General features: G+C 39.8%; 1 protein-coding gene across 6 annotated transcripts in view; it reads right to left on the bottom strand.

Moving 5' to 3' along the window:
* Window positions 1–3068: 3068 nt before the first annotated feature.
* Window positions 3069–26911, bottom strand: part of SOCS5 (suppressor of cytokine signaling 5) — a 31745-nt gene continuing 7902 nt past the window's right edge. For 3 of the 6 annotated variants that reach the window (XM_052674269.1, XM_052674249.1, XM_052674259.1), the window contains exons 2-3: window positions 13536–13625; window positions 3069–11126 (exon numbers count right to left, since the gene is read on the bottom strand). In XM_052674269.1, coding sequence (XP_052530229.1) covers window positions 9504–11114 — 1611 coding nt within the window. In that variant the 5' untranslated portion in view covers window positions 11115–11126; window positions 13536–13625 and the 3' untranslated portion in view covers window positions 3069–9503. Of the gene's footprint in view, window positions 11127–12093; window positions 12991–13039; window positions 13134–13535; window positions 13626–26911 lie in introns of those variants that run through there. The other 3 variants (XM_052674280.1, XM_052674276.1, XM_052674288.1) reach the window with 2 other exon arrangements.

Consider the following 26911-nt stretch of genomic DNA (forward strand, 5'->3'; position numbering starts at 1 on the left):
AGCCAGACCCACTAAGACAAGAAAGCAAATTTTTATTTATTCACAAGTTGGATAACTCCAACTTAGCTGAGCAGTGAGAAGAACAAAGGATGGAGGCATCCTACAACCGAGAGCACACAACACGTTCGGTAGACCGGGGAGCACAGAAGGTGAGAGCCTATGTAAGTACTGTCAGGCAGAAGTATTTGGCTTGAATATTAGGTGCAAACATGCTTATAACATGAATGGTCATGCAAAGGCTGCTCTGAAAGTAATGCCTCCTATTTTATTATGCTGGCCCACAATGTCAGAGGCAGATGGTGGTGGTACGGCAGTAGCGGTTGAAACTTCTCACTAATATCCCATTACATGTTGTTGCTGTGTGGGAGATGGCAGCAGAGGGACGGTGTGACAGAATGGCGTCTGACACGGAAGTGTGTCTGAAGCAAAGGTGTGTCACTGAATTCCTCCATGCAGAAGAAATGTCACCTACTGACACTCACTGACGGTGAACATTGATGGAGATCAAACAGTGGGTGTGAGCACAGTGAAGTGCTGGGTGACACGTTTCAGCAGCAGTGACAGTGGAGGCATCTCCAGTGATGCTGAGCGTGGCATACAGGCTTTTGTTTGCTGCCGGCAAAAATGCACAGCTAATAACGGCGACTGTGTTGACAAACAGCGTTGGGTATCTGGGAGTTTATCCAATAGTACTATTGTGCTCTTTTTTGTAGCTTTCACAGAAAAAAAATAGGAGGCATTACTTTCAGAATGACCTACATACAAGAAATCACTTGAAGGAAAAGTCTGTTTTTTCTCTTCTTGGCATACAATGAAACTGAAGACAAATGGTATATAAATAAAACCGCGTGCTTCAGTAGTACAGAATGATAATAATCTCAGCAATTCATTGGCTCACGCCAGGAAATTCTCCACACACACTGCTTGCAGGTTATCAGCTTTATCAGATTGGATACAGAAAAATAAAATGACAGAAGCAAGGAGTCAAATACAGTGCCCCCACAGCAGAGCTTGCAAGGAGAAAAAAAAGCACTTTACATGGAAAAACTCACACTCTGGCTTGACAAAAGGTTAGGCTGTGAAATAAAAGACATATAGCACTCAGAACCCTACATACCTGCATGAATTGCATATGCCACATCCACTGTAGTCAGTTACCACTTGAGCAAAAACAATCAGATATGAGAGTGGACGCACACCTACCTCACATCTCCTCAGTGAAGGACGTGTCAGACATTCCCAAATAATACACTTGTTCTATTATGCTGCTTATTGCTAGAGCTCCAGGTCTTTCACAAATGGCTCGAGTACTGTCATCGTTCTTCCTTCACTAAAGGGAAGCCTGAGGCAGTGAACAGGACGGTGTCCAACTTACCCATGTCTAGCAAGTCCCAAGTTAAGTAGCATTTTTTGACCTTGAAGTCAGTTTCCAGCTCGTAGAACCGAGATGAATCTACATTTTCCTCCTTCATAACAGATGAGAGCTATAAATGAAAGTATTCTGAAGATCAGAGACCACATAAACAGTACTTACCATTCACTTTAGTTAAGAAAAGGCTACAAAAATCCTACCATAGGTTTGTAGCCTTGGCTTCCCAGATTTCACAGGACATTTGGTGGGACAGCAAAGTCAGAACAGTTGTAAACAGGCCCCGTTAACACTGTTTTGCCCACACCTAAGCTACCTTGTTAACTTTTGGGAGGCTTGGATGCAGAACTGTTTTAATGCTTCTCACACCACCAGCTGCTTCAAAAGTGAAGCAACACCATGAACCCTCCTCACAAACTCATTCGTCCAGGTCCTCTGAGTTCAGTGGCATTGATGTTGCATCAGGAATCTTGTGAGCAGATGCGGGTGATCGCATATATGGAACCCCCAGAAACATCCCATACAGGTACACGATCTTTCCCACCCAACCACTGCACAAGGCCACGTCCATTCAAGCCCCTTCCTGATAGCTACCACCTATGCTCTATGTTCTGCAGCACGTAACTAAGAGACTACTGACATGCTACACAGGCCTATGGACAGCTGAGATGGGCTCCTAAAATCCCCTCCTCTCAGGAGAATGACACAAAGTATTGATGACACAAAGCTTCAGACCACCTGTGTTTCTAACCCTTACGGAATGTTTCTGTTAATTTTCAATGCAACACTTGTACCTCATTTAAATACCCCAATGATTTAATCATTTCTATTAAGGATAATGATCTCTGCAACAAGTTTAGCACAATTACAGCCTCATATTTTAAACGTCACTATAAGAGGTAAGTTAATTTTTTTTTTTAAACTTTCATTGACTAATCAATTACCGGCTCATTTTAGCAGAGTTTAAGATGATTAACCTTCTGCAAGTTTCAATGAAGCTAAAACCACAAAGGCAATCTCAATTTAAAGCAGCTGAAACCGGTTTTGCCTTCAGAGACTTACTTTTTAGGACTCCACTAGCGATGATAAACTCCCTAATGTGTAAAGGGGCCTAGAAAAAAAAAAGTATTTTCAGGAGCAATACTGTAGAAAAAGTATAATCGACAAATTGAGAAATGGATGCCCAGAGAATACTTCCACAGAACATCGTGCTGCCTTTGCTCTGCCCAGTTACTACTCTGCATGAGGAGAACTTTGCACTGTTCTCAGCATCAGGTAGAGAAGCAGCTCTTCCAGTTGGCAGAAAATAGCTTGGACTAGTCCTGTCTGTGCCAGTGAGGCTCTATGCACACGCATGTCCCCAGTGCACATATACATAAGTCCATAACTAAGGGGGTGGGAAGACCTTGAAATCTGAGTGAAAATCCACGAAATTAAGCCCTTGCTGAGATCTCTGAATGTGATAAAACTTCTGAAGAGGATAATTATTGTTCTCGATCTCTTTGCTCAATTATTTGAGATGCAACAGAAGCAGACTGAGTATCAACATGAGTTGATAATTTTGATCTACCAGCTACTTATCCCTTTGACACATACAGTAACTAAATATATGCAGAAGTATCTATTTTAAAATATGCTGCAAATAAACTCATTACACCCACTTCTTGCTCCCAAACAAATATAGAAGGAAAACAATACGGTAGTTTATACCCCATTTATTAAGACAGAGGCATCTATTACTTAATACACCAATCGGATAGCTATAGATCACATTATTTTGTCACTATTAAGATGCAAGACAGTTTGGCAACCGGTTAACAAAGACAAGTTGGGCGGCATGGAGACACATGGAAGCTGCAGAGGGTCAAGAACCACATAAGCCCTGTGACCCAGAGCAGCACTATCGCACCCGGAGACGGCACCGGGCGAGTGCCATCACGGCACACAGCAGCCGAGCGCTGCTGGCACGCTCAAGAGCCAACTCCTCGAGTGCCCTGCAGGCCTGCCAGGGCCCCTTCAGCTGGAATGTCGGGAATGGGTCCAGGGACTGTCTGGGTGCCGCTCTTCTGGACACCTACCAACAACTGAAACACCAAAGCTACAGTTTCCTGTGCAGGGATCGCATAGTTTTGTAAGAATGAAGGCTTCTGGTAAGAAAGTTTATAGTGCAATCTGAATTCATTTGTGTCCACAGTGTTATTATTCATTCTCCCAAAACAGTTTAAATATAATCACGTAAGAATTTGACATCTGCATAACGATATTACAAAGTAGTGCTTATACAGTTAGTGACTACACATACTAATTTTTAATAAATTTCTCTCACCATGCTTTTTCAAAGCTACAGTATGACAGCAAGAAGTGACAAGTCAAGAAAAAGCAGTCAAGAACTTTTGCACCTTTCAAAAGCTATTAAAATTCTCAGGACTGTAATAACATACCGTATCAGACAAGAAGCACACAGTGTGCAACTGAACGGCTTCTCCAAAGTTTTAAGAGCAAAACCTAATTCTGCTTCCTCTTTGCCAGCATGCCACCATGCTGTAACTCCTGCTGGGAAATCAGAGCTTGCTTTATTCCACAGAAGCAAGTTCAGGTATGTCTCTGCTTGTCCGTGTAGCTGTGTGCTTAACGAGTCAATCTGCCACATAACCTACATCATACATACACAAGTATGTATTTTTTCCTTTCTACCAAAGATGGGGGGAAAAAAAAAGGTCAAGCACCAGGAGCTTCAGCTCATAAACGCATTGTGTTGGCCCCAAGAAACCTATCTGATTAACAGGTGGAGTTTTAATGCGAATTTACAAAGTGAACATTTCTTCAGCTTGAAGAGTGTATATATACAATAGTTACCTGGGTAACAATGAATGTACAGACACTTCATTGCACTGATGTCCCATTCATATACAACTTCTGAAAACGGAATATTGTATAAAAATAAGAAAAATGGCAATGCTTCATTGAAATACCAGATTTGAATCAGTATGGCAACATGCAAGCAAATTAAGGGAAAGAACAGGTTTATTTCCATTCTCTAAACTTAACATCAAGAGACAACTTCTTTTTAAGTCTTAAGACATAGCAAAAGAGGTAACTACTCTTAAAAAAGAATCCTCAACAGATCATTACCTCATTGTATAACATTCGCTTTAAGCATCTTAATGTTAAGACATCAAGCTATTTCCTCCTCAAAGTTGCCATCAGTAGTATTTTTAATGGCAAATAATAAAGCTGCATAAAATACAGACATCTTAAGTCAAGCGCATTTGGCAGGTGCAACCAACGGTCAAGCTAAATGATTCTTCATGTCACTGTGAAAAGGGAGAGCAGCTGTGTTACAACGTGTTTTGGAAGAGTTAGCACGTTAAAAGCCAAGCAATTTCTATCCTTCCTTTTTTTTCAGAAAAGCAATTATGAACAAAAAAAATCTCCTTCAGCCACAGTCTGTAGAAAACTGCTTATAGTGGTAGTGTGGCAACAGCAGCAAACACAGACCAAGCCGCTGGCCATAACATGCAATTACAGGTGAAGACAAAAAGAACACAGCCTTTCTCTATTTGGAGCGTATGCGAAGCAGGCAGGAAGTCAAAGAGATTTTTTAAAATTCCAATATATTAATGCTCACCATATCAGTGTACTTTGGGAAGCTTCAATAAAGACCACCAATGCACATGTGCTTGGAGGCATCTTACTGACACGCACATACATTATCTATGGGCAACGCAGATTTGTGTAGACCAAGATTTGGCACATAAGTAATCTCACAGAAATACTTTAGGAAAATAAGAGTTAGAAGTACTTTCATTACTTTAAATGTGAATTGTTTTTAAAATGAGACAGACAATGATTTTAGAAAGACTAACAGAAAAATCAGCTAGTATGTTTCTATTAAACATTGTATTTCAAGTTATCTTTGAGAAGAAGATGCACGCTGCCTGCGTTCATCTCTGTACAGCACTCAGCACCTCTTGACTTTACAGTTTCAGTCTTGCATGCAATTTCACAGCAAATATAGGCTCCAAGGCATTCTGCAAATATTTTGTAGAAGCCTGGCTTGCATATGGAGACTAAAGCAAACAGGTTTTATACTAATGAAATGCAGAATCTTTGCTTGCTTCCAAATGATGTAGAATCTTAAATATAGACTTTGCAATATAAATGACTGTCGGTATGAAGTCTAGTATAGAAGAAATACTAGATACACACACAGATCCTTCAAAGACTGTAATGCATCTAAGATAAAGACTACCCCTTCGTAAGCACAAAGTCATCAAACACAAAAATTTAAATACATAAATGTCAGAAGATGGCTTTGCAATTTATTTTCTTAAGAGAAGTTTCATTCTGACAAGAAAATTATTTGGACCTCAACTGCCTACGTCCTTAACAAAACTGATCCAAAACCAATAACAAAAGACCCTCAGCTATTGTCAATAGACTACATTTCTCCAGTTCCATGGGGATATGAAAAGACTTCTAAAAAAGATTTAGATTTAATGCCCAACTTCTTTTTTTTTTAATAACTGAAATGGTCTTCTACAATGACCCAGTAATAGAGCAACCCCCCCACACACTCATTTCAATACCAACAATAACTTACTCAATAATTTTCCGATGTTGGGTTAACCTAAAATGGAAATTCTGATTACCACAATTTCCATCTTTTGGTGAAGTAGAACTGCTGCTGACTTCCTAATGTCTTATGATGCACATGTTTATATGTAACAAAACCACCAAGTTGTGCTAAGTATTCAAAGATCTGAGTTCCCTCATAGCACCTGTTCTTTTAAACAATGGCAAAATCTCTTTGCAAGGTTTTTGCAAAATAATTTCACTGAGTAAATCCTACCTATAGCCCTTTCTGCAGAGATAAGAGTCACCTCCAATGAATACTTCACATGATTATTAAATACCTGTCTGTCACGTAAGCAGATTAGATTAGAATCATGCAAGCATACCTTATTACATTGAATCCTACAGTAAGAAAAAAAAAAACACAGTTGTTTGCACACATATTTTGATGAGGGCATTTACAACATTTTCTACACAAAACCAGAATGTCAAAGTTAAACTAGAGTCCTCAAAGGAGTCAAGTACTTGCATTCTCAACATACCAACGTTTCAGTGACTTTAGAAGTGAAATCATCAATTAGAAAAATATTCTGCAATGTGAGCAGCCAACACTCAAGTCTATTATACTTTTAAATTACGTTTACATAATTTTTAACATAGGTACACTAGCAAGTTATTCTGTATATTTCAGTGAAGCAAAGCTTTAAAACAGTTGTAGAGAAATATATAGAATCATTCTTGTGTCTGTCTCTCTCAAGGGAGCAATAAATCCTCTCCATAAAGACCATTTACACAAATACAAATCTTGTGAGGTCAAGGTTTGAGTTGTTTTTTAATTTTTTTTTTCCTCCAAATATTTACTACACAAAAATCTTAAATGAATGTGTATTCCTGACCACACTGATAACGTCAAAGCTAGGATCTCATCAGCCAGTTTATGACTAGCAATACTGCAACTGTTGTAAACAAAAGACAGGTCCTTACGTTGGGACGAAACTTGGTTGCAGATTAAACTGTGTGCTGCTACTACTAAAAGCAAAGATTTAAAGTAAACTCATCTGGAATTCAGATCTGATCAAGGGAACAGTGAGAACGATACAATGAAGGGACACTTAGGTGCACTTTCATGCTGGTGAATTTTTTCCTCTGTCTATGCCTAGAGTAGTTTTAAACCAGGAGCTGCATATCCAAGGACACACACAATTTAAAACTGAAGTGACCATTAGCACATTTGTACACATACTTACATAAACTTGGTATTTACATACAAAGTTTCACCGTAACAGCTGAAGTCTTAACGCATACGAAAGAAGATAACCTACTACAAAGAATGTATAACCAGATCACAGATTTTCCACGAGCATATAAACACATTTTAAAGTGCTTTCTGGGTGCTTCAAATCAACCCCTTTCAGTATAAGCTTCTATGTAGTGCTGTTCCAGTCATTACAAAATTATTTAAATCATTCTTCTTCAGATACATCACGTATTCAAGAAACAAAATGATGACACCCTTGACGTAAAAGTTTCAAGCTCCACCAACACAAATGTATACATTGCTTAAGTTCAGATGAAGTTGTCAAATACTTTGGTTTATCGTAGCTCAGGTTAAATGTTTGATAGACCAGAAATTGCACCTCTCCACTCGCAGTTTTTCACTACAAAACACCCCATCATAAATTGACAGTATTCTTTGGTAAAAACAGGACATTTGGCCAGTTTGCGTGTACATCTATTTATTACAATAGTCTAAAAGTGAACAAATGCCGCTGCTGTACTGTCAATTTACAGGAATAATCATTCCTTCCTCATTGGGGAGTATCAAAATATTAAGCTAAGCAGTTAGCTACGTAACAGGCTAAAACACATTCAGCAACTATTACAGGGGATCAATAATGTTTTAAGAATATTTTTTGCTTAACATTGATACTTTACAAAATCTTCAAAATGCTGGATGCCTGCAGACAAGTTCATTGTTTTGCAGTGACTACAGAAACATTCAATGCTGTACACTGTCAGGTTTCTGATACACAACATTACAAAACCCCAGAATACGGTGTGCTGACCAATACTCAGCTGCACAGTATTTGTGCATTACCTACACTAAGAAAGCCTAATAAAAATTCAGTTAACTGCTACAAGTTACGTGAATATATAAAAACACAGCAGATATACAAGTATAACACTGAACATACTGTACTTTATTAGCACAAAAAGCCAGAACAAGGCACAGCAAGCAGAAAAATACATCAATAGAAGGGTTAGTGTAGCATACAAGAATAATGTTTATTGTACTTGCAGCCAAAATGTTCCCTACCTCGCACAGGTCACTGCCAGAGAGAAGTAAGTAGTAACATACTGTAGCAGCTGGTAAAGAAACTAGGGAGCATTCATAATTGGTACAAAACATTGAACAGGGGACAGGGCATTCCAACAAAATTTTAGTGCAAAAATGTCTGAGACAGAACCACATGAAGTTCCATCTCCAATTAAATAAGCAAACAGAACTTAGAATTTTGTTTCCAAGTAATCTGTTGAAACTATTATCAGTGCATATTACTTTAAAACATTTTAAAAAGCGCAAATTGAAAGTTATTTACAAATAAAGTGTAACAGTACCTTTGAAATCTGACATTTCAGACATGTCAGATTTTGTATTCTGATTATAATTCAACCAATTGTAATTTTCTCCATAAAAATATCAGACAACTTTAAATAAAAAAACAAACAAACATTTTCTCTTCACTATTACCTTCCATTGTAAATTACAAGTAGTTAGGCTTTAGAAAAATACAAGAACTTTCATTTCATGGCTATAACCCAATTCTGCATCCTGCCACTGAATCAGTAACTCACGCTGGAAGGTATGCAACTGTCCAAGACAGCATTACTTTTGCTAACAATGCCACTTAAATCTCCAAGTGTTTAAAACAGAATTACAGTACTGAGCAGGCATATTCAAGTCTTAATCATTAGGAAACCCTACACACTGAGAAAAGCATGATTCATCTGCTAGCATCCAAAAAAGCCCATTAACTCTTAATGGACTGCAGGTTAGCCCTGCTTCCTGTGAACCGCTCCTGATAAAAACAGAATACTCTTAGTTGCTACTGTTCAGAAACTTAACTGTGAGCTCAATTAGTACTTTGAATAGTGGAAATATTTAAAGACAATATTTTAAAAAAATACTTTAAATATGAGCAAAAATGCTCCTCCAATATAGTCTTTCTTCATTAGCATTACACGAATGCTCCATGGAAAATGCCTCATAGTTTCTTCATCCAATTACTACAGCTATAAAAACAAAATATTTAGGAATTAGCAAAAATACTTTCACTAGGCCTTAATGAAAAACGTGCAGAATTGTCTGCTTATTGTTTCCAAGAGGCATCACAACTTCGTTTGATTAACAGCAGGCAGCATCTGACAGGATACTAACACTCAGCTTCAATAGGATATTGCAAAAAAGCTAGACGTTGTTGGTGCGTTCGCTGCAGTTAAACTGTAACACACAAGGAAAAGCATATTCTGTAAGCTTACTGGAGACTCTGACTTCCTTTCACTTTGTTTTTATAGGTTCCCGCTCCAGCCATCGCACCCTGACTTTCTGTTTATAGTGATACTCCTTTAAAAAGTCTTGCAACATTGAAGGTAATGGAAGGTCATCAATCCCATCGTACGTAGTGCACCTGCAGATTACTGCCCGGCAGATATACTGCAGACTAAAGGGGAAAGTCCTGTTCAGAGATACAGTTAGCAAGGGTTCAAAGAACATGCAAGAGCTCGGGTCTTTGTAGTGTTCCAGAAGCCCTGTAACGGTGGAGGAGTGAAACACACAGGGATCGTGGGCATCAAAACTGAAGTTGTGATTCCACTGCTCAATGCGTGCATGCAGCGATCGGTTGTAACGACGGAAGCTCACAGAGAAGAGGTAGTCCTCTTGTGCAGAATCCCTGAGCAAAAAAGTGCCTTCGGGTTTACCCTCCAGAAGTGCTTCTGCTTCGTAACGGTCCATTACACCCCAGTAACACGGGTTACCTGTGATCTGAAGCAAGTCTGGCACGAGGCAATGGATGTAATCGATCTGAGTGTGCACCTTCCAAGCCCCCTGCTTGCTGATATGGCCGTGGCTCTCTCCAGACATCTGGCGCTGCTTTTGCCTGCGCGACTGTAGACAAAGTGTTGTCGTGTCCTCTTCAGAGTCACAGCTTCCTGGAGGAGTTGCATTTTTGTCCCCAGTCAGCTCAGTCATACCGGGGGCTAGCTTTGGTCCCAGTTTATATAACGGATTAACCTGTGCTGTAGCTTCAAAAGTATGTATTTGGGCATTGGGAGGGGGATCAACCCCTTCTTCAATACTGAGTCTACGTCTCTCTCTCAGCCTGTCTTCTTCGTCTTCTGTGGAAACCAAGGAAGGATCAAATGTATCAAAAAATGTTGAGTGCGGACTGACGGGAGCTGTGTGCTGTTTAATCAGATGCCACTTCTGAGCCAGATCTGAGCCTGCAGGAAAAGGGCATTTCTCAAGCATTAGTTCAGAGAGATGGATCTTTCTTTTGTTAGAAAACAGAGGTTTGGACTGCTTGCTGTAAGTTCGCACGGGAAAACACAGTCCAACAGTATCCTGTAGACGCTGTCGCAGAGAACGGCTGCCTACTGTCCTGTTTGACACTGCATCCATATCATGTACAGAACTCACTCCATACCTCCTCTCTCTCCTCTGCAAACCACTTCGCGTTCTGCCAAATCTTTTTTCGGTATCCAAAGAGCTCTGGGTTTTGGTAGAGCAGGAATGTTTCTTCTTCCCACCCCAAGGAGCATGACGAGAATAAGAGTCCCTTCGAGCAAGTCTAGCTCCCGTGGTGACACATGAGTCATTCTCTTTCTCAATACTTATTTCAACAATCTGAGGAATTTCTGTGACACAGTTTTGGTTCCGCCTGATGGAGTTCTTTGAAGGACTCAAACCTAACTGCAAAGCAATGTTTTCTCTCAGAGGGCTGCTGGGTCGCTGTTGAGCCAAACCGGTTATCTGGACAGCTCTGTCTTTAGCAGATGAGCAACTACCGGAGTTAACGACTACATTTTCATTTTGGCTTCCACCTTCATGACTGAAGAGATTCTGGCACCTGTATTTGAAATTGTTCCACATCTTTCCCACTTTATCCATGGATTATGTTATCTAAGTTCAAGAGGGAAAGAAATATTAAAATAAATGCAGTTTAAAAAAGGAGAATAAACACTCATTTATCCACCAAGTTACAAAAATAACTTTGCTAACTGAACACAATATAGTTGAAAAAGTGTCCTCAGCGTTCCATAGTTGAATAGCACTGACATGCAGCACATCATCTTGCAACACAGAAGAATCACCAAGAAAAAAAAGCGTTTGGGAAATCACAAACATAGAATTTATAAGCAGGCCCATTTATGTTTCTATTGCATTATTAAAAAAATGTAGGTAAAACTGCAGATTTGTACCTGATAGACAGGAAATAAGCAGTTTTAAATGCCTCTTCACTTTAAGTGTCACATGTAATGTACAACTCCCATATAAGCTTATAGTAAGTAGCAATAAAATTCTTACAAAAAAAAAAAAAAAACAAAAAAAAAAACAACAATTCAGGTAACTCTCAACAATGAAAACAGTTAGCAAAAGCCAACAAGCATACTGCAAGCATCAAGATATACCATCCAGAATTGAAAGCTCTTGAAAAAAAAAGAACCAAAAGCAGTAAGATATCAGCAGAACTTAGAATTCTGAAGTGCCTGATACATTAGTAAAGCCATAGATACAAAACATTTAAAAACTGTCTGGCTTTATTACTTAAGCCGTGAAAGAATGAAAGAGCCCAGGGAACTTTTCTATCTTTAGCAAGGGCTCTTAAAAAGAAACCAGCTCTGCAGCAAAACCACAGTGACAGTGAAACGTGAAGTAAAAAGAGAAACATTAATAGTGTGCACTCTGCAACTACTTCTTCAGAAACCAAGTTTGGTAATTGGAACAAAACTGCCAAAAATCACAAGACTGCCCTAGGACACAGAGAAATAGGCTCATACTGTACCAAAAATTCAGGCAATGCCAAGCTAAATTAGATCTAATTAAGCTCTGAGAGAAGTGCTAAACTTAAAGGACCAAAACATGTCACCTTATTTAACTCTTAGTGAAAGCTGCTCTGTTCTATAGATACGGATTATTCAGAAGCAACACTCCTGTTGTTGCAGTTCTTCCCTGTTAAGAGTTAGAAAGAAATCTAAAGCAGTGATTAAATTTCATGAAGTAAGGCAGATGATAGATAAGTAAGCAATAGCCCTGCAATGCAGTCTAGAAGTTCCTAAAATGCAGCTGAGCACTTATTACTGTGGCAGAATTTACTGAGATTGAGGAGGAGATGGAGGTACAGTTTACAAGAGATTCGTGATTAGATAATTAATTCAAAATTCCTCCTAACTGATATGTGAATGGAAAACAAAAGGAACAAAAACTTATCCCCCACCTCTTGCTCAAGTACTTCACCAAAAGCACTAAGTGAGGCATCTACATCCAACTACATAAAGTATACTTCAAGAATCTAGCACGGACTCAGGGAGGAGCAGGGAAAAAAATAACCAGATCTTAACCATATTTGGGGACTTTTGGCACAAGTTACCTAGAACACTGTGCTAATGATAATCTCAATTACATTAAGCAGTCATTAAGAAGGAAGACACTTTTTAAAGTAGAACACTTTCAGATGGAGAAAACTTGCAAAAATAGGAAGCCTTACACATAGAAGGCACTCCAGAGTTCTCAGCATGTGTTAGAAGTGAATGAACGTGAGCACATGAGCAAAAGATGTCTTGCTGATTCAAAAATTCTACATCAATCTTTCTGGGAGTTGTTTGGACCAAGTTGGTAGACTGAGGGAGTCTTAAGAGCAAAAGAAATAATTACAGATCATGTAGATTTGTAGGAACCACTCAACCAGGTGTCATGCCACCACAGCCAATAATAGCTGCTGGTAGAGTGTCACAGATTATCCACACTTACGAGGAAGCGTACATTTGATGTGCCAGCTTGTCAACACAGTATATATAAGGTTAAGTTCTACCCACTGTTCTTTCACATTCTCCATTTCTTCCTCTTCCAAGTCAGCAAGATACATAAATTTATCCCTGTGACATCTACTACCCGACTGTCGTTATGCAGCTGAAACCAAGAAACAAATTTTAAGATCTTGGGATGTGAAAAGGAAGAGACAATGCATTACCTCAATTCCCTTTGGAAATCAGACTAGAAACTGAAATTTTTGCGACAGTAAATCAGAACTGCTTTTCTGACCAGTCACTGCAACCGTTCAGCACTGTTCGGCAATGTATTCTGTTTGAAAATTGCTTGCAATTCCTCTTCCTTTGCACTATTATACCAAAGTGTGTTTATGCTGTTAGGTGGGTTAGAAATCCTCTAGGCTTGCCCGAAAGTCTGCAAAATCCAATTAAAACCAACCCAACACAAAACCACCACCATATTGGCTTGACAAAATACTTTCCGAAAGTTTTAAAGTTTAATTACTTTTTGTCATAGTTAAAAGCATGCAGGCATCCTTCTTACCCAAAAAAACATGAGCCGCTGTATCTTGACTTGAGAATATACCTCAGCATGAACTTGCTAGATTCCTTCTCTGAATTGTAGACATGATTACTAGAAAAAGAAAACACAGTATTTTTTCTTGTTAAGAGTAACTTTGCACTTTGATACTTACAATCTGCTAACAGTATCAGTGGGATATTTCACTAATTACACTTTACATGGGGTAGAGAACTACATGCTTATTTTATATTATATATTTTACATTATATATTTTATATATATATATATATATATGCATATATATATATTCTTACGCTTTTAACATAAGAAAAAGGTTTCATAAAACTTTCACACATTGAACACATCTGTCAAACAGAATCTAGAAGATCCTCAAATGAAGCTTTAAGAAATAAGAGCAGTGTCACAGCATCTGGATCACTCAAGTGCCAGGCACAGTGGGCACACTCAGGCTTGTAAAAATGGTTTCTCCACATTTCAGTTCCAAGCCCAAAGCGGCGGTTCCCAAGTCGTGACTGGCAGTGCTGTCAGATCACCTCATACTGCCTCCCCTCCTTGTTTTCAGCTGCTACATCACATCAAAAGGCAGCTAAAAATATACGCTTTTCTAATATTACTTTTCCAGGTAAGCAACTGCTGTACTTGCCACAAGGATGTTATAGGATTGTGAACCAAGAGGAAAATGAACCACGATTCTAAAAATGGGAGAGTGGAATGCAAGACAAGTTCTTTAGTGAAAGAATAGGTCAGCACTTCCCTGAAATAATGACCTATTGTTTTTCAGAAATCCAAGAGGTATGATGGGATTTTAGTACAGTATGCTCACGCCACCGTCAACTCTAGCAGGAACAGGAGACAACCTGCTTCTTCACATTAGAACCAAGCCTACAAAGGTGTTTCCAGTTAAATAGAGAGAAGCTACACTAATAGCTAATAGACACAGATCAGAAACAGGGTACTTGGATATCATGGATATTTACTGGAATAAGAAGTGTAGTACATGGATATCAGAAGTTATTGTTCCTAGGCAGAAACTCCAGAGTAATGACAAACAAGTACTAAACTTTATCGCTTTGATTCACCTGCGGAAGCACTAAAAATGATGAAATGCTTTTAAAACTATGCTATACTACTATACTACTAAAGATTCCATAAAAACAAACTTCCCAGGGAACAACAGAATTGCAAGCACAAAACTAAGTCAAAGGCAGATGTGAAATTCTTTCACAGCGTTAATGTTTATTTTCCTCCCCCCATCCATTACATTCCTAGCAGGTCTACAATACACAAGACACGAAAGAGTACTGTAGGTTCCAGACAAAGCCAGTTATGCTGCTGCACTGCACACTAACCTTTCCCATTCATTAAAAACCTAAGAAGTACACAGAAGGTTATCTTGAATTTCATGCTTAACTTCTTATTTTAAGATTTAGTGCCATTCTTATACCTCAGCTGAGCTCCGAAACGTGAGCAGTCAGGGCTCTGCTGTCACACTACAGGAGCAGGCAGTGACAGCCTGCTCCACCAGCTGCCTGCTGTTTCCACCACGGGCTGCTTGTTTCAGGAACCATTCTTTGCTATTGGAAAACAGTTTCCTGAACTCAGACAACCATCTCAGTTAAGACATCTTGCATTAGTATAAAACTTGAGTCATTCGTGAAGTATTTTATATTCCATTTAGTGATTGCAAACCAATGTGAATCAATGTGCAGCAAACTTGTGGTTTCACAGATCTCTTGTGCAGCACCAAGGTCCACAAAATACAAATTACTTCTAAATAAACTGGCCCTAAAACCATCCCAGTATCCCAAAGGAGTGCTGTCCGAGAAAATCAGATTTGGAAAATACTATTTTAGCCTGAACAAAATATAAACTCCATCTTATCAAAATCCACAGTACGGATTTTGCAGAGCACTTTGCAGATTTTCCCAGAAAAATTTATACTAGAGTTTCCAAAACCTCTTTCCAACTAAAAATAATTTCTACCTACCCTAAGCTGAGCCTAAATTACCCAAAATTTATGCCAGAGATGCGCTATGACCATTCTTTCCAGAAGCATCACAGCACCTTGCTACAGCTTTCTGCTCATGACTTCCTAATAGGAACACTTCCTAATATAGAGCTAACATACTTGCATCCATCTTGATGTTACTTTACTTGAAAACTAGATGATACATTAAGTTACATTCAAAAAACAAAACAAAAACAAAACAAAACAAACCACCAACAAACCCTCAACTACACCATCTACCAAAGGCTGTAACTCTGTAGGTAGAACACATTAAAAACATGGCGTGCCTATTTCCAAAACAAGTGCCTACAAAAATCTTTAGCTCAGCATTTTCCCTCTATGACAGCTTCAAAACACTGAAAGGCAATGATACAAAGTCAAAACAATCCCTAACATCAAGAAGAAGGGGAGAAATCAGAGTCCTCTCTCTGCATGCTGTTCAGCTCACTGCTAGCACCAGCACTGTGAGGGCACACTGCCCAGCATGCTCAGCAACACTGCAGCACACCACCTAGGCCCACAGAGGGAGAAGTAAAAGGAATGGAGAGAGGCAACAGCTACTGCCTGAACTGTCCCCTACTTTAAAGCGATTCACTTAGCAGTAACGAGAGACTCCATTAATGAAGATATTTTCCTTCATTAAGGCACTCTTGCTGAAGAGGTTAATGCTACCTTTGCACGTTGCTAAACACCAGCTGCAGTAACAACGCTGCTCACATCAGCCCTCAGCTCACTCAGCTGCAGTGAGTAACACTGGCCAACACCCACCATTTGAGGGAACCCACCTGAGGAAGGTACAACAGAGTTACAAGGGTTACAAAGTGATTTTCTCCTTTTCAATACTCATTCCAATAATAATGAATTACTGCTGTAATACTAGAAATGACATTTCTTAAAAAAAAAAAAAAACAACAAAAAACAGAAAAGTTAGCTGAAGTGGAGCCGAACGTTTTTCTATACACTGACACAAAAATACAGCCGCAACAGATAGCCTGAAGAACCAATCTGGAGAGCTGGAAAGAAGAGATGGTTGTTATATGTATCAAAATATAATATCCATATACCACATATATTTTAACAGACACAGTAAAACAGCCAAGTGCCTCAAGTTTTCATGAAAGTTTAACTGGGGCAAAATCCTACCATTTCTCCTAGCAGGCTCTGAAAACTTCCTGGCCACCTGTGCTGGACCTGGTGCAGGACACAGCCTGCACACCATGTGGGATGAATCAGCCTGTGGAACCGATCCTGACTAAAATTAGCTATCAGAGTCTCAATCTTTTGCTACATCTTGTTTATGACTTTATAAATATTTGTGTTAGCACAAGAGAGGAGCGGATGAGTAATAAGCCAGACAGGGCAATACTGCTTCCTTGCACATCAGCACTGGCATACTCTGCTCACAACATTAAGACCTGAGATGGCTACTTTGAAGAGCAACTTCAGCTGAAGCCTGTATGTTATTCAGAAATGATTTTCTGACTGCAAAAGGAGATTAGGACTGTATTTAGGATACTTCTTTGAATGTTGAGGTTGAAAATTCAGCCACTGAAAACATTCATTTCAAAAATGCTGAGTCAGCTCGATGCACCCTGCTAAAACAGTGTAAGCTACAAGTCCCAAGGACTTAAGCTGGCAGACTGTCAAGTCAAAGAAAAATAATGGCATTTGTCATTGTTCAAACTGAAAGTAAGAAATGACCTCCTCCTCAATACAAATTCACAATGAGTGAAACACATACTTAGCTTGCACAGCTGATGTTCTGCCAATTTCTTTCTAAGCAATGCCTTGGCTACTTCAGAAATACCACCCCAAGGTATTTTCTGTGGGACAAGCCCTTCTACCCCCTTGCTAGGTTTTGGGACTCAAGAAAGTGTCAGAGCTACGCATGTTTAGATTATAAAATATCATTCAGCTGCCATCTATTTCCTTTCTTTTCACAAAACTTAAAATCCCTAAAAGAGAAAAGCATGAATGAAGAGCAGAACACGAACAACGCTGTACCAAAATAGAGATACTTGTTTCTGAAGTACTTTTTTAATTATACAAGACTAGCAGATAACGATACAACTGTGATGAACAAAGCTAGCATTTCTAATTACGTAAGGATCAGAGAGCTGCACACTGCAAGCATAAGTTTCAGATATTAATAAAGAAGTAATACTGCACAGATCTACTGAGAACACTGCATACCAACAGATATCTAAGGCAGAGAAGCTCTGGAACTTCAAGGCAGTGGTGCGCCTGAATTCCAGGTTAAGACATCCTCAAATTAATCGTTAAGGTGTTACGAAGAGCGGCCATCTGAATAGTATGTAAACCCACACAAGCAACTTCACATGCAAGCATTTTCCCTTAAATGACCCCAACGCACCATAAGCACGCAACTGAGCATAATGCCACCTTCATAGAAAAGGAAGAGAAAGCATTAAGTTAGCTAAGGAAGCTATCCGCTATGGCAGAGAACTCTAGGTGACCTACCAAAATGATGCCTTCTTTACTGCTATATTTAAGCCTCCTCGATCATAAGCTGCCAACATATTTGGGTTTTTCTGTGTTGTTTTCTTTTTTTTCTTTGTTTTTAAACGTGTGCAGAATAAATAGCTCCAGTCAGAGCAGAGTTAAGCACAACAGCCCTCTTCATGACCTCTGCAAAAGTCATTAAAAGTATTCTTAGAAAAAGTTACAGAGCTCTCCTCTAGCAGGACAAAAATCCCTTCTACTTTTAAGAACACTAACAAAGCATATTCTTTTCTATCAGGTTCTAAAATACAAATAAGTCTCCAATTGCTGTAAAACAATCTAATGGCTGTTTGTCACATCAGGGCATTCCGTAACACATTGCGGAAAAGCAACTTTAATAGTTCTGCCTCGACAAAGCAAAAAGGAAGCACAGCTGAAAAGGAAGCATGGGTCAGCCTCATATACATATTCCTTACTAGCACAGTAGAAACATCCATTTTCAAACTGACCAGTATTACTTCTCATCACTTTATCCTACAATTTTCAAGACCTCCACAGCTTGCCTAATGCCTCTCTCTCTTTGCAGTACCTTTCCCAACCTCCTTTCAGCCCTCTCCATGCACCCAACTACATCCCATGTTACCTTGCCATTTTACCCAGCAGAAGACCACATTAGCTAATACTAACAACCTGTCTGACACCTCAAAAGCTGTTAAAAACAAAGCTCTACTAGTCAATCTCCAGTGATGTATCTACAGCAGTGACTACATCAGAAAAACCGTATTGATACTCATTCTGTTTACATGAGTTATTAAGGAAAGCTGCCCTCCTTTCAAATTTGAGTGCAATGAGTGAAGTTCAAATGCCTCTACAGCCATAACAACTGTGAAGGGTGACAAGCTGAGGCTGTGAACTCTTTGGATCTGCATCAGTGTTATCCTGAAAACTAAACAGAGCCAACATGCACTTCAAAAAGAATTTTTCACTCTCAATTGCTCAGTTTGTAAGTTTGGCATTGGTGTCGCAAGAAGTCCATACATCCTGGGCTTTATGGACAGTATCTGTCTTTTTCATTCACTGATAACATTAACAGGAGAAAGCATCCCACAGTAGTAATGTTATATGCACGTGCAACAGACAACAAGAAAGCTCAACAAAAAATCTACAACCAAAGAGCTGTTCTTTGCAGCAGCATAAATGACTTGGCAGGCTTAAGGAATATGAACCACATTAGCTGTAATTTATAGTATTCTGATATAAACAGATAACCAGTATATTGGTCCATTGTGCCACTGCAGTACTGAAGACATAAAGTTTCAGGCTAGGGGGAGAAAAGCACCGGAGCAGCGTGGTGCCCTGTCTAGCTGTGGCCATGCACTGCTGTCAGGCAGAAAGGTGGTCTGGGATGGGCAGCTCCGATGGCACCCACATGTCTACAGAATGACCTTCACAATAATTCAAGTCCCAGTTCACATTCTTTAATGCCAGAAGTTTAACAGGTAAACCCTGGTGCCACTGGCAATCTTAGATCAGTTTCTGTGTAAAGCCTGTTTTCATAAAACAGAAGTGTATCAAAATGCAACTGTGCCACAAAACCTGCAGAACATTTGGCAAGCTAGGAGTTAAGCCCCTGCCTAGGCCTACCTCCAGCTGCTGTCAGCAGTCAAACGTGTCAGGAGGAACTCTGCCCTGACAGAGCTAATTGGCAGCAAGCACCTGCCTTCCCAGGCGGGCAGGAGTAGGTAAAAGAATACAAACCCTGCAAAGCAGAAGCAGCTGGAAGGCTGCCTTTCACTGTGATCCACGGGCAACTTCATCCTGGCCTACAGGCAGCCTGAGCAGCAGAAAACTTCTCTGCAGCTTTCTCACTGCCAGGGGCAGGTGCCTTGCCGCTGGGTGCAGGTGAGCTCTGTCACAGAGCACTCAGGCTCACACTGCAACACCAGCACCCATAGGAACCAGCATTTCAGCAAGTCTGAAATCATGGGTACCACTGGAACAAAGCCACCCCAACAGCTGTGGAGAGCACAGTTTTTAATCAAGCACCCTGCATAAACAGTTGTGCCACTGCTTTAGCCAATCGTGATGTTAAACAGTACAAATACACAGGTCCATCAGCAATCTTTAAAAGGAAAAACCTCAATGGAATGAGATTACAAGATACTAATGTTACAATTACTGCTCTAACAACAAGAAAAATGTTTCTTAGTTGATAGCACAGCAAGAAATTAAACAATTTGCAACACTTGCCCTTCTTCTGTATTCTGCACCTTTACACAAAGGCAACATTTGAGTTTGCACTCAGAAATAAGTAACTCCTGATGCTGCCAAAACCGTAAGACCATCACTTACACATCAGAGGCTGAATAATCAGTGATAAGAAATGCCAATCTCTTTCCTCTCTAGAGTATCTATTAGCTCAGTCCATCACAACTGAGGCATTAACTAAAGATTTATCATTATGTTGCTGTGTTATCTTTCAGGAGCCGGATCTCATTTCATAATAAGATATAAAAGAGGTGATGATGTTTGTCAAAGTGTGGCTGTACCTTTCTTCTTGGCCTTACATAATGCAATCAGCTACATCAAAACCATCTGAATGAAATGCCTGTTCTGGCACAGAAGCATTGGCGTACTTAACAGAGTAATCCCCTATAGGATGAAAGTTTTGTAAGAGAAGACTAATAAGACTTAGCCTATTTCGTCCTGAATCAGATTCATAAAAGCAGAGATTCAGTTGCATGAATGGCTTAAGAGAAAGCATTTCATGCAGAAAGAGCTAGTGGCACTACATCAAACTGAGCAAACCTAAATCAAACAATGACTACCAGATGATGAACTTGACACGAGCATGAAGAAAAAAACAAAAAACACACAAACCCTCAACCAAAATAAACAAACCACGAAGAGGTGACTGATGCTATTCTACCATATCAGCTTGAAATGATAAGCTATCCTCTGTGCAAAAGAAACAGAAGAATACAGGCCTTTCTTGATTGTTTCTCATTCACAGTTTAGATACAGTCAGGACATCCCAAGGGTCACTGTCCATGGCAATTCACCTAGCACCATTTCACTGCTGTTAAAAAGGAGATGCCTGCTTCTCTCCCATGCCTTTGTATCTGTGCTAATATTCACACCACCTCTGTTTTTACTACCTACCATAAAGGTACTCAATTTTCAACTGAAATTATCTCGCTAGATAGAAACAGAATGTTACCTTGGGAAAAGAAACCAGAAGATGCAAGTGATAATGAAGCCAAGAGAAGCTTCAGGCTCTCAAACCAAGAGCAGAAAGCAGACCCAACTCTTCCAGCAGCAGTGAGCTATTAATACTGCTTTAGCCATTTCTGTGAAACCTTATCCCTCACTGCTAAATCAAATTCTTATCTTAGGAAATATGTTTTATTGAAAGAAAGTCACAATTTTGGAGCAAAAACATGAAAGGAAGCCCTAGGACAAAAGACACACATTTCAGAAGATCCAGTAATCATGCAACTGTTAATAGGATAAGCTGGCAACATTAAAATACAGCAACTACTCCTGTTTCTTTCAAATAAGCAATATAACTGTTACTTAAAACACCAAACAACCTGCAGAAGAGTTTTCAATAGAATGGTGTCATGGTTTCATCAAAACCTGCTCAATAAATGACTTCAGGGAGCTGATCCTTAAGTGCCTATGATAAAAAATATTTTGATTCCTAGCTTAGAGGATACAAGTCTCTTCACTTTATCATTAGGGCAGATGTGGCACTTCCTACATTTAGCTATTGTCACAGCACAAACACGCAGTGATCACCAGAATGAGAACAGCAAACTGTCATTCCTCACTACTGCCTGGAAGTTTCCTGGAAAACCTCTGATTAGGCAGAGCTTCAGCTCACCTCCCAAGCCATTAAAGCTGAGAGGTCTGAATAAATCAAAGCTCTTTGAGAATTTCACACTGATACCCAACTCTTCTGCCTTGGATCAGCCAACGAGTCTACAAGCCGGGTGGAGCGAAGGAGGGGAAAAAACATGAAAACGGCGTCCAGTGTTTGAATTGTACAGATGCTTGGAAACTTCTGATACCACTGCTGTTGGTGGCACACAGGCTTACAGAACCAGCCTGTAGGTAACTTGAAATTAGCCATGATTTGAAAAAATGAACATTTATCTTCCTAAGAATTTTGCTAACTTGTCTTCAGCAAAGCCTATCTGTGCTTTTCTCTACTGAAGAAGTGTCAAAAAGAAACTCTTGCCCAGTTTGGTACTGTCCTCCTGTGAAGAGGCAGTGTGCTCTGCCTCTGGCCCAGAGGAAAGGACAGCAGTAATGTTCATGGAAGGTTTTCAGACAACTGTAAGTGTCTACATAACAGATGAGGATTTTGCTTGAAAAACAAAAGGCTACTTTATGCCAGATGGTATCAACAAGTAATGATGTTTTGCCTCAAACTATGAACTACCCACCTTAAAAGCAGCAGAGAAATTCAGCCTAATCAATGAGCTTCAAACCTTCTTTCCAATAAGAGTGATATTACTAAAAAAAAAACAACAAAACAAACACTAGAATAGAAAAAAATAAAATACAGATGAAACCATGGCTGTAAGGAGTAAATGAGGGGCTGATGGGAGAAGAGGAGGACGAATGGGTCCTGATTGATTTCCTGATTGATTCTGGAGCTGGCACATGCTAGGTCCGTCCTGAGATTTTCCTCCTTGCTTTGTGCCATTACCACATCCCCACCCCTCATATGACTTGGGGGAAGAACTCCTTTCTTACAGTTTTAGCTCCCTGGCTCTGCACAGCTCACTGCAGCCTAAAGATGCACTTGAGAGGAAAATCCTGCTGAGCACACAGACTGCAGACAGTCTCCACAGAATTCCATACAGAAACATTGGCATGTCAAGATAGAAAACTTACAAAAGATTTGGCTCAGTTTTGGCAGATTTTCATGTAAAATTTAAACATTACATCTCTGCAGAGGTCATCCACTGACAAATTTTAAACACTGCTCTAGTTCAGAGGTGCACTACAATATTTCAAACAAAAGAATGCCATTTTAAAAAGGCACAATTCCTCTAGTTCTGTTTCTGGAAACAGATGAAGAATTACAGCTGAAAGTTTTAAACAAAGTTAAAGCCAAGGTAAAATAAAAAAAGCATGAAGTATTTCAGTCCAAAAGACTGCAGCTGAGCAGTTATAAACAACTGAATACAGCATCTCTTGAATTTCTAAGACTTCCTATCAGAGATACTATAACTGTAACTTCCTCAGAGACACTATAACCAATCTGAAAATCTAATGGCACTCATCTTGTACACTGACAGAGTCCATCCTATGAGCAGTGCAAGAAGATGTCTATGCAGAATAGACAAGCCTCCTTTTAGTCTGAAGATGAGAAACCTTCATTTCAACACTAAGCAAACACAAGGACCAGAAGAGGTTTTTCTTCACTCTTCTGACCCTCCTCCAAGCAGTCCCAGGCATCCTGTTTAACTTCAAACCATATGGAAATCACAGAACAGCCACGGCCACTGACTCTTCACCTCAGTTACCACTGCTCTACTTCCACCAGGGAAAATTTCAAGTGATATGAAGTACCACAGTATTAGAGAAGGGCATTACTTGCAGCCACCCTGGGATCAAACAAGGCACCACTACCACTGGCTACTGCTGATATGCTGCATGCTTCAGCTCAGCATCAGACTCCACACCTTGATTTTCTACCCAGCTCCTCCTTTACACTGTGATGCTCTCATTGTGGCTGCTCTTCACCAAGGAGGCTCACCTCCATCTTCCTGGTACAGACCCCCACTTATAGCTGATGTGTGCAAATACACAGTTTGTTCCTTTCTACCCATGTCCTGCACATACAGGATAACTTGAAAATACTTTTGACTAGCAATTTTCTGCATGCATTTCTTTGACCTTTGGGGCTGGCTTCTGTAAAGAGGTAGTAAGTGATTACATTTAATTACTTATACTGAGGTCCTCATCCCAAGATTCAGGCACGAGCCCCCTGAGAAACCCAAAGGTATCCTTAAATACCTTTTGGGAGAGATTCATCAACTGTTACATACACACACTATAGCCTTCAGAACCATGCTACAGGATACAAGCTTGGTGTGGGATCAGGGAGCCTTATTTTACCAGGTAAATCAGTTATTAATAATCTCTGAGAGATCATGCCAGAATTTCCCCAAACTTCTCATGCTGAAGCACAAGCTCTTCCTGCTAAAGAGCTAAATGCATAGTTCAACTCTAAAATCAATAACAAAAGCGACTGTAGAATACATCTGCAAGGCTAAATGAGTAGCTGATGAGGATCAGGAGCTTTGCAAATCGTTTAAGCAGAGGTGAACCCACGGGGTGCTACATTGATAGACCTACTTTGTGAAATGCTATAACAGAGAGGTACACAGTTACCATTCCTTTCCAGATCTGGCTTCCATCATTGCACAAACCAAAACCAAGAATCTTTGCTGATATGGCTGTCTCTATAACACCGTTATAACTCCTGCCATAAGCAAGACACAAGGGCTTCTGACAGCAAAGATCAAGGCTAATGTCATTCAGCTACACGTGCCTTTTACCTTTCGGTCACATCAGCACTCAGGTGTTTTTAGGAAAAGTGCACACTGAGCACTAGGAAAACTTACAGTGACTGATGAAAATGCAGAAATAAGAGATCCTTCAGAACAGAGGCATCTGCTGAGTACTTTTGCACAGTATACAACAGCTGAGATGTCCCATCCTGCCCCAGAGTAGGACGGTGCCTCTGTAGCCCCTCTGGGATGCTGAGCCGCGCACACAAACTAGCAAGGCCAAATGAAAGAAATTCCATTAAGTTAGTGATCTGTGATGTCAGCATATTCTTAAAGCATATTCTTAACAACTGTTAACTTACTGCCTTCTCCAAATTCAGAATAACCTGAAAGAAAACAGCATACTGTGCTTTAGAGCTGACAGCCCAACCCCACTGCTGGGGGGAAGCTTAGCAGCTGTAGACTTCATATTAAGGTTTTAACATCTACTTGCTTCTAGAAGTTGTAGAACTTCCACAAAATTGCTATCGACTTCTGTTTGTTTTTTAACAAATGAGCTACATCCTAATACATTTCTCACTAAATTAAAACAGTTTCACACTTCCTTGAGCGACAGCTCAAAGTAGATCTACAAATGAGAGACGCAACAGCTTTGAAACCTTTCCTAGCACCTACTCCAATGTTTGACTTTGGCAGGAAAAAGGTTTTGACTCCAATTTTTGTTTCATTAATCCACAGCCACATTCTTCATCGAAGGACTGCTGGAAAAACTCAACTTGCTGGAAACAGTAACTGTAATTACTGACCTTCACCAAGTTTGCCAAAACTAAATTGCAAAGCTCTAACTTCACAGTACAAAGAAAAGCATGTCTGTGAGTAACAGAAACCGAGTCAAATTTGTGAGATCTCAGAAAATGAGATAGGAACAGCAAATTTACAGGAATAAATTGAAAGCGTTCCCTGACCACAAGTAAACCCCTACATTTGTACTGCATGACAAAAAGGGCAGAACTACTTCGTTGTACATCACTGCTGAACCAAACACTTGCCCTGTAGAGCATAAAATTCAAAACGTGGAATATATTTTCATGAAATCTGACAGACATGACCAAATTGTAAACCACAGCTGTACATCTCACCTCCTTACAGAACACTCTCCTCTCTCCACATTTTTCAGACGCACTTCACTTGCTGCTATCTGGGACGCAACATGTAGGACCACCAACCTCCACATTCAATGCTAGAATGGAGGTTGGTGGCCCTGCATGCGGCAGGGGGGGCTGGAGATTCATGATCTTTGAGGTCCCTTCCAACCCTGGCCATTCTGTGATTCGGAGAGGGAGAATTCACTCAGTGCATCTGCATTTTTTGTGGAAACCAAACGTCACTGCAGATGCCCCATTAACAACCCTGCACGTGAAATTATACATGCCTCAGTCAATTATGAAACTGGCAAATCTGGATTCTTTCCCCTTATTACAGGCTTTAAAGCAAACACAGGAATGACACAGTCCTGGAACTATGCATAGATACTCTGTTGGTATGCCACTTTTCTAGCATTGAGATGATGAGCTTATCCTGATACAAAATTGATTCACATTTGACTAAAGTTCAAAATATTCTAGAATTAATTCACGGGCTGTGTGGATCTTTCACAGCCTTTGTTCCTACAGCCAGCCAGGAAAAATTAGGTAATTATTTGCATAGCTGAAATAAAATGTGATTTCATAACACAATTTTTGAGTCTATAAGCAAAAACTTACAGGACTAGGACCCGAAGTCATTTATTTCTTACAAGCCATTTACAAAATAGTATAACAGCAAATGTTCAGCAAATCTGTTGTCAACTATGACACCCAGCAAGAATATACTTTTTCCCCAAGTATGCCAATTGTATTACTGAAGCAGGGCTGTGAAGTGACACTGGAGCTCACTGCCACTGAAGACTTCCAAATATCAGTTAAATATGGATCACGTCAAAAAGATATATTTTTTTTTTCCCATTCTTACAATCCCAATCAAAACCAGTTACAAAAAAAGAAAAAAGCTAAACAAGTTTAATCAAGAAAAAGACAGTTTTGCCTGAATTAGCTACATTTTTATAGCCTGCAGTAGAACAAAGGGATTTCCAAATCCACATGCCATACTAAGTCCAAACCTTAATCTAAATACAAGACAACTTTCTCAGACAAATTACTCCACTGGTAGGAACCTCAAAGCCTCTAAGCCTCTCACTTACTCAGCTCAGCTATCAAACAGTCAATATCTGTCCTACCAAACTACTGATAGCAAAACAGAACCCGTGCCCAGCGCACTGGTCATCAGCCACGTGTATAACCAACTCTGAGTGCAATTACTTGAGAATTTTGAATTTT

Source organism: Tympanuchus pallidicinctus, unplaced genomic scaffold (genome assembly GCF_026119805.1).
Source record: "Tympanuchus pallidicinctus isolate F22 unplaced genomic scaffold, pur_lepc_1.0 scaffold1, whole genome shotgun sequence".
Taxonomy (NCBI): Eukaryota; Metazoa; Chordata; class Aves; order Galliformes; family Phasianidae; genus Tympanuchus; species Tympanuchus pallidicinctus.